Source organism: Phyllobates terribilis, unplaced genomic scaffold, assembly GCF_046119375.1.
Source record: "Phyllobates terribilis strain yellow unplaced genomic scaffold, ASM4611937v1 Scaffold_8__6_contigs__length_399053987, whole genome shotgun sequence".
NCBI classification, from domain to species: Eukaryota; Metazoa; Chordata; class Amphibia; order Anura; family Dendrobatidae; genus Phyllobates; species Phyllobates terribilis.
The window spans coordinates 292,896,424-292,916,256 of record NW_027362768.1 but is presented as its reverse complement, the minus strand read 5'-3'; the positions used below and the strand labels follow the sequence as shown (position 1 = coordinate 292,916,256).

The window sequence follows — 19,833 nt, the reverse complement described above, 5'->3', positions numbered from 1 at the left end:
CCGCCTCGCCCCTCCAGAGTCATGTCCGCCACGTTCCATTGGTGAAGACCAGGCATATCGGCACTAATAAAGAGGTTCACATTTCTGGAACTGTATGGAAGATTTAAAAAAAAAATAAAAAAAATCCCTAAAGCCAAAATGCTCAAAGGAGCAGCAGAAATATTATCATTTATAAGAAAAAAAACCTGGTTACTTTAAACCTGCTGAGAGATCCTCTTTAAATCTAGAGACACAGAGTGAATATAAGTATACAGTGCCTACAAGTAGTATTCAACCCCCTGCAGATTTAGCTGGTTTGATAAGATGCAAATAAGTTAGAGCCTTCAAACTGCAAACGAGAGTAGGTTTTATGAACAGAAGCATAAATCTTACAAACCAAAAAGTTATGTTGCTCAGTTGAATTTTATTAAATTTTAAACATAAAAGTGTGGGTCAATTATTATACAACCCCTATGTTTAATATTTTGTGGAATAACCCTTGTTTGCAATTACAGCTAATAATCGTCTTTTATAAGACCTGATCAGGCCGGCACAGGTCTGTGGAGTTATCTTGGCCCACTCCTCCATGCAGATCTTCTCCAAGTTATCTAGGTTCTTTGGGTGTCTCATGTGGACTTTATTCTTGAGCTCCTTCCACAAGTTTTCAATTGGGTTAAGGTCAGGAGACTGACTAGGCCACTCCAACACCTTGACTTTTTCCCTCTTGAACCAGGCCTTGGTTTTCTTGGCTGTGTGCTTTGGGTCGTTGTCTTGTTGGAAGATGAAATTACGACCCATCTTAAGATCCTTGATGGAGGAGCGGAGGTTCTTGGCCAAAATCTCCAGGTAGGCCGTGCTATCCATCTTCCCATGGATGCGGACCAGATGGCCAGGCCCCTTGGCAGAGAAACAGCCCCCCAGCATGATGCTGCCACCACCATGCTTGACTGTAGGGATGGTATTCTTGGGGTCGTATGCAGTGCCATCCAGTCTCCAAACGTCACGTGTGTGGTTGGCACCAAAGATCTCGATCTTGGTCTCATCAGACCATAGAACCTTGAACCAGTCTGTCTCAGAGTCCTCCAAGTGATCATGAGCAAACTGTAGACGAGCCTTGACATGACGCTTTGAAAGTAAAGGTACCTTACGGGCTCGTCTGGAACGGAGACCATTGCGGTGGAGTACGTTACTTATGGTATTGACTGAAACCAATGTCCCCACTGCCATGAGATCGTCCCGGAGCTCCTTCCTTGTTGTCCTTGGGTTAACCTTGACTCTTCGGACAAGCCTGGCCTCGGCACGGGAGGACACTTTCAAAGGCTGTCCTGGCCGTGGAAGGCTATCAGTAGTTCCATAAGCCTTCCACTTACGGATGATGCTCCCAACAGTGGAGACAGGTAGGCCCAACTCCTTGGAAAGGGTTTTGTACCCCTTGCCAGCCTTGTGACCCTCCACGATCTTGTCTCTGATGGCCTTGGAATGCTCCTTTGTCTTTCCCATGTTGACCATGTCTGAGTGCTGTTCACAAGTTTGGGAGGGTCTTAAATAGTCAGAAAAGGCTGGCAAAAGAGATCTTTAATCCACACATGTGAAGCTCATTATTGTTGGTGCCTGAACTACTTCTTAATACTTTTGGGGGACCAAACAGAATTCTTGTGGTTTGTGGGGTTGAATAATAAATGACACTCTGAATTAACTTTTAACGTTTTTAAAAAAAAAAAAAAAAAAAAAAAAAAAAAAAAAAAAAAAAAATTAGCTGCAGTGCATTTCCCACTTCCAGGCAGATCTACAGTACAAATGTCACAATGCCAAGTTAATTCCGCATGTGTCAACCAGCTAAATCTGCAGGGGGTTGAATACTACTTGTAGGCACTGTATATTTCCACCACCCATTAACAGTTTTATACTTTGTTAAAAAATGTATTTATCTCCTAACAGCTCTTCGCAAGTTACGAGAAGCCGTCAATGGAAATGATCTGGACACAGGTACTCCTTTACCTCAATCATCTATATACTATATATGTGCATCATTACAGCACATCTGCTTCCTCTGTGTATTTGTGGCCTTCTGTCCCTCTGATTTCTGGCTATGCTCCGGCTTAGTTACCGCCGTGATAATCCGGTAGAGCTGCAATGAGTAGTATTAAACAGTGACTAAGTACAGCGAGCCACTGATGACATGGTGGATGGTAAACTCCATCAGGTGGCTGTCAGAGAGTCCTGCCATGGTTCACACACTGATCATAATTCTATTGTAATGAAGCGGCACTAAATCGCTGAAGAAAATAGATCTTTGTCACATATTCTTGTTTAAAGGGCTGCTCCAAGGTAGGTTTTATCTCACTAATACATTAATGTACTGCACTTGGGGTGGCCAGGCCAACATTAAATGTATAAAATCCTCCTGTTTCATACCACATGATCAGGCCAGACATTGCTTCAATGTATACGAATTGGGGGTGTATATATATATATATATATATATATATATATATATATTCATTCTGATGCGATCAGCTGCTGAAGCCTGACTGGTATACGCAGCCATGTATCGTCTAGGGTAAGTGTTGTCACAGTTCCCAGAAGTTTAACTCCTCATATCCTTAAGGGAATAAATAAAGCTTTACAGGGGTTGTGCCACGATACAACATGCTGTTAATACTGCAGACATCTTGTAAATAAATATTTTTGTAATTTAAATGTGTTAAAAATGATGCCCCATTTAAGAGATATGTACTTATGATGTTCAATATGGCGCCCTCTAGTGTTAGAAGTACTATCTGCTTTGTCCATCCATCTAACCCTCTTCTACTGGCCAGGCATGCGCAGATCCCTCTCTCTCTTTGAAATGGCGGCCTGTGCTATGCAGTAGGATCCCTCGACAAGTCAGCCAGCTGGATCTCATACAACTGACTGAAAGCTGATGTGTGCTGGGAACGTCTGAAGTGCCTATAGAGTGACGTTCCCAGCACACACGGGCAGGAGAGTCGCCCCTTCTCACCTACCACAGCAGTTATGATGAGCAGTATTGCACCCTCATGCCCGGCTTTTTTTTTTGCAGTGGGAAATGATCAGTAAAGGCAGCGGCTTCCTTGTCTTCTTCTGCTGTCTGTGCATAGCGCAGCAGTTGTGAAGAGTTTGTCCTCTGATTGCTGCACTCTGCCCAGGCAGTGACAGAGATCTTGGCTGCACTATGAAGAACACAGCTGCCAGTGCACAAACTCCTCACAACTCCCGAGCTCTGCACTGTCAGCAGCGAGTGAGACGACAAGAAAGGCGCTGCCTGCTGCACTGAATCAGCTCCGCAGGTCCCTGCCTCTCCTTTCACACCTCTCCCAATGGTCGTTACTATCGGTCTTCCTGATGCTCCTGGCTCTCCTCCAATATGTCCTCCGTTCCCCACAAGTTCTAGCCTCTTCTTCACCCTTTTCTTGGAGCCAGGAGCAGAGGCAGTGAATAGGCAGCAGCTTCTTTCCTTACTGACAGTGCGGAGTGCAGCAGTTGTGATGAGTTTGTCATCTGACTGCTGTGCTATGCCGAAGCGGAGACCGAGATCGCAGAGTTTGCTCTGCCTGTGTATGAGGACAAACTCAGCACAGCTTCTGCACTCAGAAGACAAGTAAGCCAGAGGGTTTCACTGCCTCCACAACTCTTCCACAATCCCTGCCAGTCCTCCCACAGCGGCTGCCTCCTCTTTCCCTTGCAGTTTTGTGAGAGGGGAGACAGACTTGCTGTGAGGGTTTCCCCAGTGTAATAAAAAAAAATGTCCATTAAAACAAAAAAGAATCACTATCATAAAAATGTTACGTTTTTACAAACATTTTCTAACCCGAACTAGAGTTAGGATTTAGGGTTTTGATTGGGACTAGGATTAAGACTAGGATTAGGACTAGGATTTAGGGTTTGGATTAGGGATATAGATAGGGTTGAAGCCCCTATACACACTAGCACACTAGAGTAGGGTCATCCAAACCCACTAATATTGGCAGGATTATCCATCAGGCTAATGTGTATGGGGCCTCCTGACTATCCCCTGACAAATGATGAAGCCCAGTCAGAGATCATGATTTCACCTATATAGTGCGATACTGTTGAAATTGCAGTGTATATAGTACAAGCAGACTGGAGATTTATAGGTTCAAGTCCCACGAGACTACACAATAACGTAAGTTAAAATGTATTAGAAATTGATATGAGTTTATAGAAGTGTGTGTATGTATGTATATATAATGTAAATGTGTATATATATTTTTCTGGTACATAATATGTAGGCAGTCCTCTACTTAACGAACATTTGGCTTACACGCAACTCGTCTTTATGATAGGAAACATAAAAAAATAACTCATTGCTCACCATCCCTATGCCACCCCGCTTCCCACCGTCCAGTCCTTTTCTTTCCGCTGTTGAGCATCTCATCTCCGGTCTCTTTACTATAGGTCAGGACTTTGTCCATCTCCAGACATCAGAGATCACTGCACAACATAAGGTGTTGGCGCGCGTCTTGCATTCCCAACCTTACAACACGCAGTGATCTCCGAGGACTGGATGCGGCTGTAAGTCTTGACCTATAGTGAAGAAACCAGAGGTATGGTGCACAATGGTGAATAGAAGAGGACCGGTCAGCGTGGTGACTGGAGAAGTCAGCGCTCAGGTGATTTTGGAATTTTTTTTTTTTTCCCGGCCATACTCTAACTTCTACAAATTGGTGTATGGTGTCATGGTACAGCTCTGTGTATGGTGTCAGTGTACAGGTAATACAGTGTTCATGAGTGACATTATGCACAGGAGCTCTGTGTATAGTGTCAGTGTACAGGTAATACAGTGATCACCAGTGATATTATACACAGGAGCTCTGTATATAGTGTCAGTGTACAGGTAATACAGTGATCACCAGTGACATTATACAAAGGAGCTCTGTGTATGATGTCAGTGTACAGGTAATACAGTGATCACCAGAGACATTATGCACAGGAGCTCTGTGTATGGTGTCAGTGTACAGGTAATACAGTGATCACCAGTGACATTATGCACAGGAGCTTTGTGTATAGTGTCAGTGTACAGGTTATTCAGTGATCACCAGTGACATTATACACAGGAGTTCTGTATATAGTGTCAGTGTAGAGGTAATACAGTGATCACCAGTGACATTATGCACAGGAGCTCTGTGTATAGAGTCAGTGTAGAGGTAATACAGTGATCACCAGTGACATCATGCATAGGAGCTCTGTATATAGTCAGTGTACAGGTAAAACAGTAATCACCAGTGACATTATACACAGGAGCTCTGTGTATAGTGTCAGTGTACAGGTAATACAGTGATCACCAGTGACATTATACACAGGAGCTCTGTGTATGGTGTCAGTCTACAGGTAATACAGTGATCACAAGTAACATAATACAAAGGAGCTCTGTGTATAGTGTCAGTGTACAGGTAATACAGTGATCACCAGTGACATTATGCACAGGAGCTCTGTGTATAGTGTCAGTGTAGAGGTAATACAGTGATCCCCAGTGACATTATGCACAGGAGCTCTGTATATAGTGTCAGTGTACAGGTAATTCAGTAATCACCAGTGACATTATACACAGGAGTTCTGTATATAGTGTCAGTGTAGAGGTAATACAGGGATCACCAGTGACATTATGCACAGGAGCTCTGTGTATAGAATCAGTGTAGAGGTAATACAGTGATCACCAGTGACATTATGCATATAAGCTCTGTATATAGTCAGTGTACAGGTAAAACAGTGATCACCAGTGACATTATACACAGGAGCTCTGTATTTAGTGTCAGTGTACAGGTAATACAGTGATCACCAGTGACATTATACAAAGGAGCTCTGTGTATGGTGTCAGTGTACAGGTAACACAGTGTTTACGAGTGACATTATACACAGGAGCTCTGTATTTAGTGTCAGTGTACAGGTAATACAGTGATCACCAGTGACATTATACACAGGAGCTCTGTGAATATTGTCAGCGTACAGGTAATACAGTGATCACCAGTGACGTTATACACAGGAGCTCTGTATTTAGTGTCAGTGTACAGGTAATACAGTGATCACTAGTGACATTATACACAGGAGCTCTGTATATAGTGTCAGTGTACAGGTAATACAGTGATCACCAGTGACATTATACACAGGAGCTCTGTATATAGTGTCAGTGTACAGGTAATAGAGTGATCACCAGTGACATTATACAAAGGAGCTCTGTGTATGATGTCAGTGTACAGGTAATACAGTGATCACCAGAGACATTATGCATAGGAGCTCTGTGTATGGTGTCAGTGTACAGGTAATACAGTGATCACCAGTGACATTATGCACAGGAGCTCTGTGTATAGTGCCAGTGTAGAGGTAATACAGTGATCACCAGTAACATTATGCATAGGAGCTCTGTATATAGTGTCAGTGTACAGGTAATACAGGGATCACCAGTGACATTATACACAGGAGCTCTGTGTATGGTGTCAGTGTACAGGTAATACAGTGATCACCAGTGACATTATGCACAGGAGCTCTGTGTATGGTGTCAGTGTAGAGGTAATACAGTGATCACCAGTGACATTATGCATAGGAGCTCTGTATATAGTGTCAGTGTACAGGTAATACAGTGATCACCAGTGACATTATGCACAGGAGCTCTGTGTATAGTGTTAGTGTAGAGGTAATACAGTGATCACCAGTGACATTATGCATAGGAGCTCTGTATACAGTGTCAGTGTACAGGTAATACAGGGATCACGAGTGACATTATACACAGGAGTTCTGTGTATGGTGTCATTGTACAGGTAATACAGTGATCGCCAGTGACATTATGCACAGGAACTCTGTGTATAGTGTCAGTGTGTGTGTATAGGTAATACACATACTCACCAGTGATGTCTCTAGGTGAAGTTCTTTATCTGCAGACCGATATATCCCATCTTCTATGCAGGACTTATCTCTGCAGAAAAAAGCATAGTTAGCTATAACTGATCACTTCTAGAGCACAATCCACACTTTTCTACACTGCATGAAATGACAAAAAAAGAAACATAGCACTGCACTACACAGTAACAGTGCTCCAGTGTCATTCTGTGCCTGCTCATCTGTCAGCAGACATATTTGTCTGATGGCAAAGATCTAGCAGAGCTGAAGACAGAAGACCTATGGATTACATTGGAGTGAGGATTTTTCTTTATTAAAGATGGAATCCCTAAATGTGTTTTATTTTTCCTGTTTACTAGAAATTGATGGTGACTATTTCTAATTTGGCATGAAACCATGAATTTTGGGCTTAGTACCAGCTGATAATTCAAAGCTGGACTGATACTAACCCTATTATTACCCACGGTGCCACTCACCACCAGGGCCGCTGGAAGAGCCGGGTAAAGCACCTGGAAATGGTGCTATGATGAATGCGCCATTTTCAGCGGTGGCTGTGGGCTGCGATTTTCAGCGTGGAGGGCCAAGAACGCTTGGGCCTTACCATGCTGTGAATCCCAGCCCCCAGCTGCCTTGTTTTATCTGGCTGGCGATCAACATATGGCGGGGAAAAAAAAAGTTAAGTAAGTTTAAAACAAATATTCGGCTTCTCTGTCTTTTGATCGCCAGCCAAGGTAAAGCCAGGCAGCTGGGGGGGGGGCAGTACGTAGCTGTCTGCTTTATCTGCGGTGAGAATCAAAAATTCTGCAGAGTGCTACATCGTTTTTAAAAATTTCTTTTCACACTTCTATGTGACAGACCCAAAAGCCAATCACAGATGCTGTCAAATAGGATGGGCGTCTGTGATTGACTGTTTGAGTAAAGTACAATCAGCCCATACATTCTAGTATGGTACTATGTATGGGCTGCTTTCAGGTTACTCGAGCAGCCAATCACAGACGCCCATTTTCTGTGTCAGCGTCTGTGATTAGCTGTTGGGCCTGTCACACAGATAGAAGTGTGAAAATAAATAAATAATAAAACAAAAATGACATAGAGCTCCACAGAATTTTTGATTCTCAGCACAGATAAAGCAGCCAGCTACAGGCTGCCACTTATAGCTGCCTGGCGATCAAGAGTCAGGAAAGCCCAAAGTTTTTTTTAATTATTTAAAAAAATAATAAAAAAAAAATGCGTGGGCTCCCACCATATTTTGATCGCCAGCCTCTTAAAAACCAGGCAACTGGGGTCTGGGATTCTCAGCATGGTAAGGCCCAAGCATTCAGGGCCCCCCACGCTGAAAACGGCAGCCGGCAGCCACGCCTGGAATTGGCGCATTCATCGTAGCGCCATTTCCAGGCACTTTATCCGGCTCTTCCAACGGCCCTGGTGGGGGGTGGCATGCTGGGTAATAATGGGGTTAGTACCAGCTTTGTATTATCAGCTGGCACTAAGCCTGAAATTCATGGCGTCACGCCAAACTAGACATGGCCACCATGAATTTCTAGTAAACAGAAAAAAAAAACACAACACAGAATTTTTTTTAAATAAAAATAAAACACAAAACACATGTAGGGACTCCATCTTTAATAAAAAAAAAAATCGCCCTAACGTAATCAACGGATCTTCTGTCTCCAGCTCTGCTACATCTTTGCCATCAGACAAATATGCCTGCTGACAGAGATGAGCAGGCACAGAATGACACTAGAACACAGTTGTCAGAGAAGTGCTCAGCTGGCCTCCAGCCGCCAACCATGTTTTCCTGCGTGTTGCAAATAATGCATACTTTCAAGCGCATGCCTATTTTTGCAATGCAAGTCTACGGTACATTGCGTCTGCGCTGATTTACAACGGATCCGTTGTAACGCACAGCATAAACGCAATGTTAAACCCGCCTAACAGCAGCGAGAAGGGGAGACGGAGCCCTGGAGACCGCCTAGTCAGTCTACTGGTGGTACTATCATGCCCATTGCCCAGTATGTACTGCCAGCCTCTGTGGTACTAGCATTCAAGCTCACATGGCATGTCCTGCCAGACAGCCAATGGTGTTAGTACTAGCATGATAGTACCACGCCACCAGTGGCTGGCAGGACATGCTGGGCATGATAGTACCACAGAGGCTGGCAGGACATACTAGGCATGATTCATGCCTTGTATGTCTTGCCAGCCTCTGTGGTACTATCATGCCCACCCAGCATGTCCTGCCAGCCAGCCACCGGTGGTAGTAGTACTAGCATGATAGTACCACAAAGGGCAGGCTCCAGGTTTTTCTGGGCCCCGGGCGAAAGAGTCTCAGTGGGCCCTTTAACACATACCACGATTCATGATGCACAGATACTGCAGAGAAATATAAGTATAGTACAATGCAAAGATTTCACTTCTTATATTACATGAGTGATATCTAATGTAAATTCTACAATAGCTCAGAAACCGGTGAATCGCTCCACACAGTATACTGGCCCCCCAAAAATTCTCCATACAGGATACTGGTCCCCATATGATGCTCCATACAGGATACTGGGCCCCAAAAAATAATCCATACAGGATACTCGTCCCCATATAACGCTCCATACAGGATACTGGACCCCCAAAAATGCTCCATACAGGATACTGGCCCCCATATAACTCTCCATACAGGATACTGGCCCCATTTGACGCTCCACACAGTACACTGGCCTCCATAAAATGCTCCATACAGGATACTGGCCCCCATATAACGCTCCATACAGGATACTGGCCACTATATAAAGCTCCATGCAGGCTGTTCCCCCCACATAATGCCCTATGCAGGGTGTCCCTTTCCCCTCATATAATACCCCATGCAGGATGTCACCCCCCATATAATGCCCCATGCAGGATGTCACCCCCCATATAATGTCACATGCAGGAGGTCACCCCCCATTAAATACCCCTTGCAGGATGTCACCCCCTATATAGTGCCCCTTGCAGGATGTCACCCCCCCATATAATGCCCCTTGCAGGATGCCACTTCCCCCCATATAATGCCCCATGCAGGATGTCACTTCTCCCCCCCATATAATGCCCTATGCAGGATGTCCCTTTCCCCCCCATATAATGACCCATGTAGGATGTACTTTCCCCCCCATATAATGCCCCATGCAGAATGTCACCCCTCATATAATGCCCTATGCAAGATGTCACTGCCCCCCATATAATGCCCCATGCAGGATATCACTCCCCCCCATATAATGCCCCATGCAGGATGCCACCCCCCATATAATGCCCCATGCAGGATGTCACCCCGCCATATAAGCCCCATGCAGGATGTCATCCCCCTTATAATGCCGCATTTAGGATGTCCCTTCCCCCCATATAATGCCCCATGTAGGATGTCACCCACATATAATGCCCCATGCAGGATGTCACCCCCCTTATAATGCCCCATGCAGGATGTCCCCCCCTTATAATTCCACATGTAGGATGCCTCCCCATATAATGCCCCATGCAGGATGACACTCCCCCCATATAATGCCCCATGTAGGATGTCACCCACATATAATGCCCCATGCAGAATGTCACCCCCCTTATAATGCCCCATGCAGGATGTCCCCCCCTTATAATTCCACATGTAGGATGCCTCCCCATATAATGCCCCATGCAGGATGTCACTTCCCCCCATATAATACTTTATGCAGGACGTCACCTCCCCCCATATAATGCCCCATGCAGGAGGTCCCTCCCCCCCCATATAATGCCCCATGCAGGATGTCACTTCCCACCATATAATGCCCCATGCAGGATGTCACTTCCCCCCATATAAAGCCCCATGCAGGATGTCCCTCCCCTCCATATAATGCCCCATTCAGGATGTCCCTTTCCCCTCATATAATACCCCATGCAGGATGTCACCCCCCATATAATGCCCCATGCAGGATGTCACCCTCCTCTCTTTAAAATGCCCCATGCAGGATGTCACTCCCCTCTTTATAATGCTCAATGCAGGATGTCATCCCCCTCCTTAAAATGCCCCATGCAGGATGTCACCCCCCCTCCATATAATGCCCCATGCAGGATGTCACCCCCCTCCATATAATGCCCCATGCAGGATGTCACCCCCCTCCATATAATGCCCCATGCAGGATGTCACCTCCCGCATAAAATGCCCCATGCAGGATGTCACCCCCCACATAATGCCCCATGCAGGATGTCATCCCCCCTCTTTATAATGCCCCATGAAGGATATCACCCCCCTCTCTTTAAAATGCCCCATGCAGGATGTCACCCCCCCCTATTTATAATGCCCAATGCAGGATGTCACCCCCCCCTCTTTATAATGCCCAATGCAGGATATCACCCCCCTCTCTTTAAAATGCTCAATGCAGGATGTCACCCACCCTCTTTATAATGGCCAATGCAAGAGGTCACCCCCCTCTTTAAAATGCCCCATGCAGGATGTCACCCCCCCATATAATGCCCCATGCAGGATGTCACATCCCCCATATAATGCCCCATGCAGGATGTCACCCCCCATATAATGCCCCATGCAGGATGTCACCCCCCCTCTTTATAATGCCCCATGCAGGATATCACCCCTCTCTCTTTAAAATGCCCCATGCAGGATGTCACCCCCCTCTTTATAATGCCCAATACAAGATGTTATCCCCCTCTTTAAAATGCTCCATGCAGGATGTCACCCCCCCATATAATGCCCCATGCAGGATGTCACCCACCCATATAATGGCCCATGCAGGATGTCACCCCCCCATATAATACCCCATGCAGGATGTCACCTCTCCCCCTATATAATGCCCCATGCAGGATGTCACCTCCCCCATATAATGCCCCATGCAGGATGTCACCTCCCCCATATAATGCCCCATGCAGGATGTCACCAACCCCATATAATGCCCCATGCAGGATGTCACCTCCCCCATATAATGCCCCATGCAGGATGTCACCCCCCTCTTTATAATGCCCAATGCAGGATGTCACACCCCTCTTTAAAATGTCGCATGCAGGATGTCACCCCCCATATAATGCACCATTTAGGATATCACCCCCCTCTTTATAATACCCCATGTAGGCTGTTACCCCCCTTATAATGCCCCATCCATGATGTCACCCCTCGTATAATGCCCCATGCAGGATGTCACCCCCGTTATAATGCCCCATGCAGGATGTCACACCACATATAAAGCCCCATGCAGGATGTCACCCCCCCATATAATGCCCCATGCAGGATGTCACCCCCCCATATAATGCCCCATGCAGGATATCACCCCCCCATTATAATGCCTCATGCAGAGTGTCACCCCCCCATATAATGCCCCATGTAGGATGCCACCTCCCCCATATAATGCCCCATGCAGGATGTCACCTCCCCCATATTATACCCCATGCAGTATGTCACTCCCCAAATAATGCCCCATGCAGGATGTCACCCCCCTCTTTATAATGTCCAATGCAGGATGTCACCTCACTCTTTATAATGCCCCATGCAGGATGTCACCCCCCATATAATGCCCCATGCAGGATGTCACCGTCCTCTTTATAACACCCCATGCAGGCTGTTACCCCCCTTATAATGCCCCATGCAGAATGTCACCCCCCATATAATGCCCCATGCAGGATGTCACCCCCCCATATAATGCCCCATGCAGGATGTCACTTCCCCCATATAAAGCCCCATGCAGGATGTCCCTCCCCCCATATAATGACCCATGCAGGATGTCCCTTTCCCCTCATATAATACCCCATGCAGGATGTCACCCCCCACATAATGCCCCATGCAGGATGTCACCCCCCATATAATGTCCCATGCAGGATGTCACCCCCCATATAATGCCCCTTGCATGATGTCACCCCCTATATAATGCCCCTTGCAGGATGTCACCCCCCCATATAATACCCCTTGCAGGATGACACTTCCCCCCATATAATGCCCCATGCAGGATGTCACTTCTCCCCCCCCCCACATAATGCCCTATGCAGGATGTCCCTTTGCCCCCATATAATGACCCATGTAGGATGTTCCTTCCCCCCATATAATGCCCCATGCAGAATGTCACCCCTCATATAATGCCCCATGCAAGATGTCACTGCCCCCCATATAATGCCCCATGCAGGATATCACTCCCCCCATATAATGCCCCATGCAGGATGTCACTTCTCCCCCCCATATAATGCCCCATGGAGGATGTCACCCCGCCATATAAGCCTCATGCAGGATGTCACCCCCACTTATAATGCCCCATGTAGGATGTCCCTTCCCCCCATATAATGCACCATGTAGGATGTCACCCCCCATATAATGCTCCATGCAGGATGTCACTTCTCCCCCCATATAATGCCCCATGCAGGATGACACTCCCCCCCATATAATGCCCCAAGCAGGATGTCACTTCCCCTAATATAATGCCCCATGCAGGATGTCACTTCCCCCCATATAATGCCTTATGCAGGACATCACCTCCCCCCATATAATGCCCCATGCAGGATGTCCCTTCCCCCCCATATAATGCCCTATGCAGGATGTCACTTCCCCACATATAATGCCCCATGCAGGATGTCACTTCCCCCCATATAAAGCCCCATGCAGGATGTCCGCCCCATATAATGCCCCATGCAGGATGTCCCTTTCCCCTCATATAATACCCCATGTAGGATGTCACCCCCATATAATGCCCCATGCAGGATGTCACCCCCCTCTCTTTAAAATGCCCCATGCAGGATGTCACCCCCCTCTTTATAATGCCCAATGCAGGTTGTCATCCCCCTCCTTAAAATGCCCCATGCAGGATGTCACCCCACCTCCATATAATGCCCCATGCAGGATGTCACCCCCTCCATATAATGCCCCATGCAGGATGTCACCCCCCTCCATATAATGCCCCATGCAGGATGTCACCTACCCCATATAATGCCCCATGCAGGATGTCACCACCCACATAATGCCCCATGCAGGATGTCATCCCCCCTCTTTATAATGCCCGATGCAGGATATCAGCCCCCTCTCTTTAAAATGCCCCATGCAAGATGTCACACACCCCTATTTATAATGCCCAATGCAGGATGTCACCCCCCCTCTTTATAATGCCCAATACAGGATGTCACCCCCCTCTCTTTAAAATGCTCAATGCAGGATGTCACCCCCCCTCATTATAATGGGCAATGCAAGAGGTCACCCCCCTCTTTAAAATGCCCCATGCAGGATGTCACCCCCCATATAATGCCCCATGCAGGATGTCACCTCCCCCATATAATGCCCCATGCAGGATGTCACCCCCCATATAATGTCCCATGCAGGATGTCACCCCCCCTCTTTATAATGCCCCATGCAGGATATCACCCCCCTCTCTTTAAAATGCCCCATGCAGGATGTCACCCCCCCTCTTTATAATGCCCAATGCAGGATGTCACCCCCCTCTTTAAAATGCTCCAAGCAGGATGTCACCTCCCATATAATGCCCCATGCAGGATGTCACCCTCCTCTTTATAATACCCCATGCAGGATGTCACCTCTCCCCCCATATAATGCCCCATGCAGGATGTCACCTCCCCCATATAATGCCCCATGCAGGATGTCACCTCCCCCATATAATGCCCCATGCAGGATATCAACCCCTCTTTATAATGCCCAATGCAGGATGTCACCCCCTCTTTAAAATGCCCCATGCAGGATGTCACCCCCCCATATAATGCCCCATTCAGGATGTCACCCCCCTATTTATAATACCACATGCAGGCTGTTACCCCCCTTATAATGCCCCATGCAGGTTGTCACCCCCCATATAATGCCCCATGCAGGATGTCACCCCCCATTTAATGCCCCATGCAGGATGTCACCCCCCCATATAATGACCCATGCAGGATGTCACCCCCATTTAATGCCCCATGCAGGATGTCACCCCCCCATATAATACCCCATGCAGGATGTCACCCCCCCATATAATGCCCCATGCAGGATATCACCCCCCATATAATGCCCCATGTAGAGTGTCACCCCCCCATATAATGCCCCATGCAGAGTGTCACCCCCCCATATAATGCCCCATGCAGGATGTCACCTCCCCCATATAATGCCCCATGCAGGATGTCACCTCCCCCATAAAATGTCCCATGCAGGATGTCACTCCCCAAATAATGCCCCATGCAGGATGTCACCACCCCTCTTTATAATGCCCAATGCAGGATGTCACCCCCCTCTTTAAAATGCCCCATGCAGGATGTCACCCCCCCCATATAATGCCCCATGCAGGATGTCACCCCCCTCTTTATAATACCCCATGCAGGCTGTTACCCCACTTATAATGCCCCATGCAGGATGGCACCCCCCATATAATGCCCCATGCAGGATGTCACCCCCCCATATAATGCCCCATGCAGGATGTCACCCCCATATAATGCCCCATACAGGATGTCACCCCCCATATAATGCCCCATGCAGGATGTCACCCCCCATATAATGCCCCATGCAGGATTTCACCCCCCCATATAATGCCTCATGCAGGATGTAACCCCTCATATAATGCCCCATGCAGGCTGTTACCCCCCCATATAATGCCCCATGCAGGCTGTTACCCCCCATATTATGCCCCATGCAGGCTGTCACCCCCCATATAATGCCCCATGCAGGATGTCACCCCCACATATAATGCCCCATGTAGGCTGTCACCCCCCATATAATGTCCCATGCCTCCCTACATTAAAAAAAATAATAATCAAATACTCACCTCCCACTTCCTCACCTGCTGCCGCTGCTCATGTCTGTACTCCAGCGTCGCCAACGTCTTCCCGCTCTCCGCTGCCTGTGATGGCTCAGGGGAGGACGCGGTGGAAAGACGTCACCGCACCCTCTGACCTGAGACGTCACAGGGAGCGCAGAGCAGGAAGACAGCAGCTGGGGCCCTGAGCAAGTGGGGCAGAAGGGCGGGCGCTGGCACTGCTCTCCTCCGCCCATAGCCTGGCGGGGAGCCCGACGGCAAGTGGGCCCCCCATTTGCTCAAGGCCCCGGCACTTGCCCGGGTGCGCCGGGTGCTGATGCCGGACCTGACTGCCACACCATCAGTGGCTGGCAGGACATGCCAGGTAGGCATGATAGCACCACAGAGGCTGGCAAGACATACTAGGCAGGCATGATTCATGCCTAGTATGTCCTGCCAGCCTCCTTGGTACTATCATGCCCACCCAGCATGTCCTGCCAGCCCCTGGTGGTAGTACATGCTGCTAGGCATAGTACCAGTAACCAGAGGCTGGAAGCAGGACATGCTAGGCAATGGGCATGATGATAATCATGCCCATTGCCCAGTAGTATTTACTGCCAGCCTCGGCCAGGGGTCCTCCCAGTCACTCCCACCGATCCCTCCCCACCTCCCGGCCCCTGCTTTTCATACTTACACGTCGAGATGAGCTGCAGGCCTGCAGCCGCTGCCTGGAGCGACGCCGGGTCCGTCCTCCACAGCACGCACAGGAAGCAGTCCCAGTGCGATGACGTCATCACCCTGAGACTGACCTCCTGCACACGCGCCGGCAGTGTCGCACTGCGCAGAGGAGGCAGAGGGGCACTGCGGCAGCAGGCAGAGCGGGGAGATCGCTCTCCCTGCTTTGCTGCTGCAGAGGGCCCATCACTAATCATATCGGCGGTGCTGCAGATATGATTAGCGAACCGGGGGGGCCCTCCGTTCTGTCTACAGGGCCCAGGAGGTACAGGGGTCTGGGCTTGTGGGGCGTGGCCATCGGGACCCGGTGCCCACCGGGTGTTTTCCCGATCCTCCGGTGGGCCAGTAGGCTCCTGTGTACATACTATGCACCTCCACTATGGCATCCATGCAGCAAAAAGGAGTCAAACAATTCTCCTGTGACTTTTCACACACAACACTAACAAGAATGGCAAATGCCTGAAGTCAATTGGCCGTTTGTGGTATCAGACGCCTCTTACGCTTTTCCTCTTCCTCTTTTGCGTTGTCATGAGGGAGAAGAGAAAATATCCCAGCATAATGATCCCGCAAATACAGCACATAGCCTATCTAAACATTGTACACTTTTCCATCCTAATCACAACAATCCAATATCCATAACACCCACATATATACCAGAACATACACAAAACAGATGTAATTCACGCAAAAGAAAATAAATCTTTTGGATATATAAATTACAAACCATTTGTTCTCTTGGTTTAAATGAAATGACAAAAGTGACCCTATGTTGATAGAAGATGTACAACAATCAACCTCAAAGGACTCTTCAGGATGGTCATAATTGTTTCTTTTATTGGAAAAAAAACCTCTCTCCTGAACTGCCCTATTGTGGCCTGTTACGTCATCTACTGGTGGAATACTGAACTGCGCCTCATTTATGTGTTTTACTAGAAATTAACAATGTAATATTAGTAACAGTAACCCCTTTGCGACTTCTCTTTATGACCTCACCCTCATTGATGTGGGCTCTGGCGCTGAGCCCGCATCGCTTCAGGCACATGACAGCTGATTTGATCAGCTGACATGTGCCCCTAACAGCCGCAAGTGGAATTACCCCTGCCACATGATCGCGGGGTGCTGATTGGTTGACATGACAACCTGTGGTCTGCAGGAGACCCCTATGGATGTATTTCTCGACCTGCTATGAGCGTCGCCCTGCGGTCGGTGTTCATAGCAGATGAGCATTTCTGCTACACATAGCAGGGCTGTAGACTTGCTATTAGTGAGAATCGAGCATGCTCGTTGCTCAAGATTTACGAGCATGCTCGATCATCACTACTTGCTATGTGTAGCACAAATGATCAGACGATGGCAGCTTCAAGTCTCCCATGGAGACTATTAAAGCAGGTAAAAAGTAAAAAAAATGTTTTTAAAAATATTTAAAAAATGTAACAGTTCAAATCACCCTCCTTTTGCCCCATTCAAAATAAAACAATTAAAAATAAAAAATACACATATTTGGTATCGGCGAGTTTAGAATCACCCGATCTGTCAAAATATAAAAAGAATTAATCAGATCGGTAATGAGGAAAAAAACAAAACTCTAGAATGTTGGTTGCTGCAATATTGCAATAAAATGAAATAATGGGCGATAAAAACTTTGTATCTACCCCAAAATGGCATCAATAAAAACGTCAGCTCAGCGCGCAAGAAATAAGCCCTCACCCGGCCCCAGATCCCAAAAAAGGAGACTCTACGAGTCTTGGAAAATGGCTCCTTTATTTTATTTTTTTACAAACTTTGGAATTTTTTTTCATCACTTAAATAAAAAAGAACCTATACATGTTTGGTATCTACAAACTCGTAATGACACGGAGAATCATAATGGCAGGTCACTTTTAGCATTTAGTGAATATGTTAAAAAAAAAAAACGATTGTCGAATTGCACTTTTTTTGAAATTTCACCACACTTGGAATTTTTTTCCCATTTTCCAGTACACAATATGGTAAAATTAATGGTGTCGTTCAAAAGTACAACTTGTCTGCAAGAAACAAGCCCTCACACGGCCATATTGACTGAAAAAAAAAAAGTTATGGCTCTGGGTAGAAGGGGATCAAAAAATGAAAATGCAAAAACAAAAAATCCCAAGATGGTAAAGGGGTTAAATGAGCAATGTATATATGTGATTTGCTTTTTGGAATCTATGTCTTAATCCACAGTTTTTAATATACCGTATTTTACAGACCATAAGGTTTTAGAGGAGGAAAATAGAAAAAAAATGTGAAGAAAAAAATGTCATGCTGCATTGTTATGGGGAAGGGTCTCCTGCTGGCACTGTTTATGGCCCCCACACGCCGATGTCGGCTGCCGGAATATTCACTGCTCCCCATGCCCGGGGGTGTGTAGAAAGTTTTAAGAAAATTATACAAACAACCTTTTCACCTATCTAAATTAGTGCCCTAATGGGAAAATCCTAGATTTATTCAGGGTAAACAGAACAAGCTTTGTAAGCAATGGAACCAGAAAGGGATTTATTAAATGTTAATGAAGGAAGGCTGCTCACCTGGCAGGAATTCTCAGGGATGTATGATATGGGAGATCATCAATGTCTACAGTACCACCAAACAGTTACTTTCTACAGCTCTATGGTGAGAAATTTCGGGAAGGTGGAAAGGAGGGGTGATTTTGACATATAGGGGTGATCTAGCTCATGGGTAAATTCCCTATCCACAATATACCAAAGGATTAGGAGACAAATTCTGCACACTGCGGTACCTGATTCATTTATCCATTGGCGTATAGCGCTAAATGACACTTAGATAGATGGTAAACTTTTGACGGGCTTGGATAAAGTAAAAATAGCAATGAACAATGGAGAGAAATGCAGTACAAACTGAATCATAATACCATTTATGCTTTCAATTTTTTCTACAAAGATGCTTCATCACATTATTTATGAAAATGCCCAAAATGTAACCTAAAACCAATTTGTTTGATAGCATCAGGCGATGCCCTTCCACCCAAATGGTGTGGGAAGAGACCCTTCTCTATTTAGATAATGTTTGGAAAATTAAAGTACCACAGTCTCCTCGGGCATGCTTATTTCATCATATTGTAACAGAACATCGGGAGGATGGGGACAGAGTTCTGTCTATACAGATAATACATGTAGTTCTTTTGGTGGTTAAAAAATGTATACTTAAATATTGGTTGAAGAAAGAGACACCTTAATTATCTGAAATAATCAAAACTCTGAAAACCTTATTAGTTTATGACAAACTTGAGTCAGAAAGACAAAAAGAAAAGTCGACGACAGCGTTTTTTCACAAACTGAGATCTTTTAATGAATATAGCAATACACAATCTGATATGTCACAGCTGATGAAAGTATTCTGACACACATCCTGGTATCATACGGAGGAACATAGGGGGACAACAGGATTACTTAAAGTCTAATGGATTCACTTATTTTTACATCTACACCGTGTGCAGAATTATTAGGCAAATGAGTATTTTGATCACATGATACTTTTTATACATGTTGTCCTACTCCAAACTGCATAG

The 19,833-nt window shown here is 46.4% G+C and overlaps 1 protein-coding gene across 17 annotated transcripts in view; it reads left to right on the top strand.

The window, feature by feature from the left end:
• The window catches only part of LOC141157322 (microtubule-associated serine/threonine-protein kinase 3-like), a 490,040-nt gene that overhangs the window by 453,024 nt on the left and 17,183 nt on the right, over positions 1 to 19,833 (top strand). For 14 of the 17 annotated variants that reach the window (XM_073644412.1, XM_073644409.1, XM_073644410.1 and 11 more), the window contains one exon: positions 1,918 to 1,965. The exons of the other annotated variants lie outside the window; for them this stretch is intronic. In XM_073644412.1, coding sequence (XP_073500513.1) covers positions 1,918 to 1,965 — 48 coding nt within the window. The remainder of the gene's footprint in view (positions 1 to 1,917; positions 1,966 to 19,833) is intronic. 17 annotated transcript variants of the gene reach the window in all.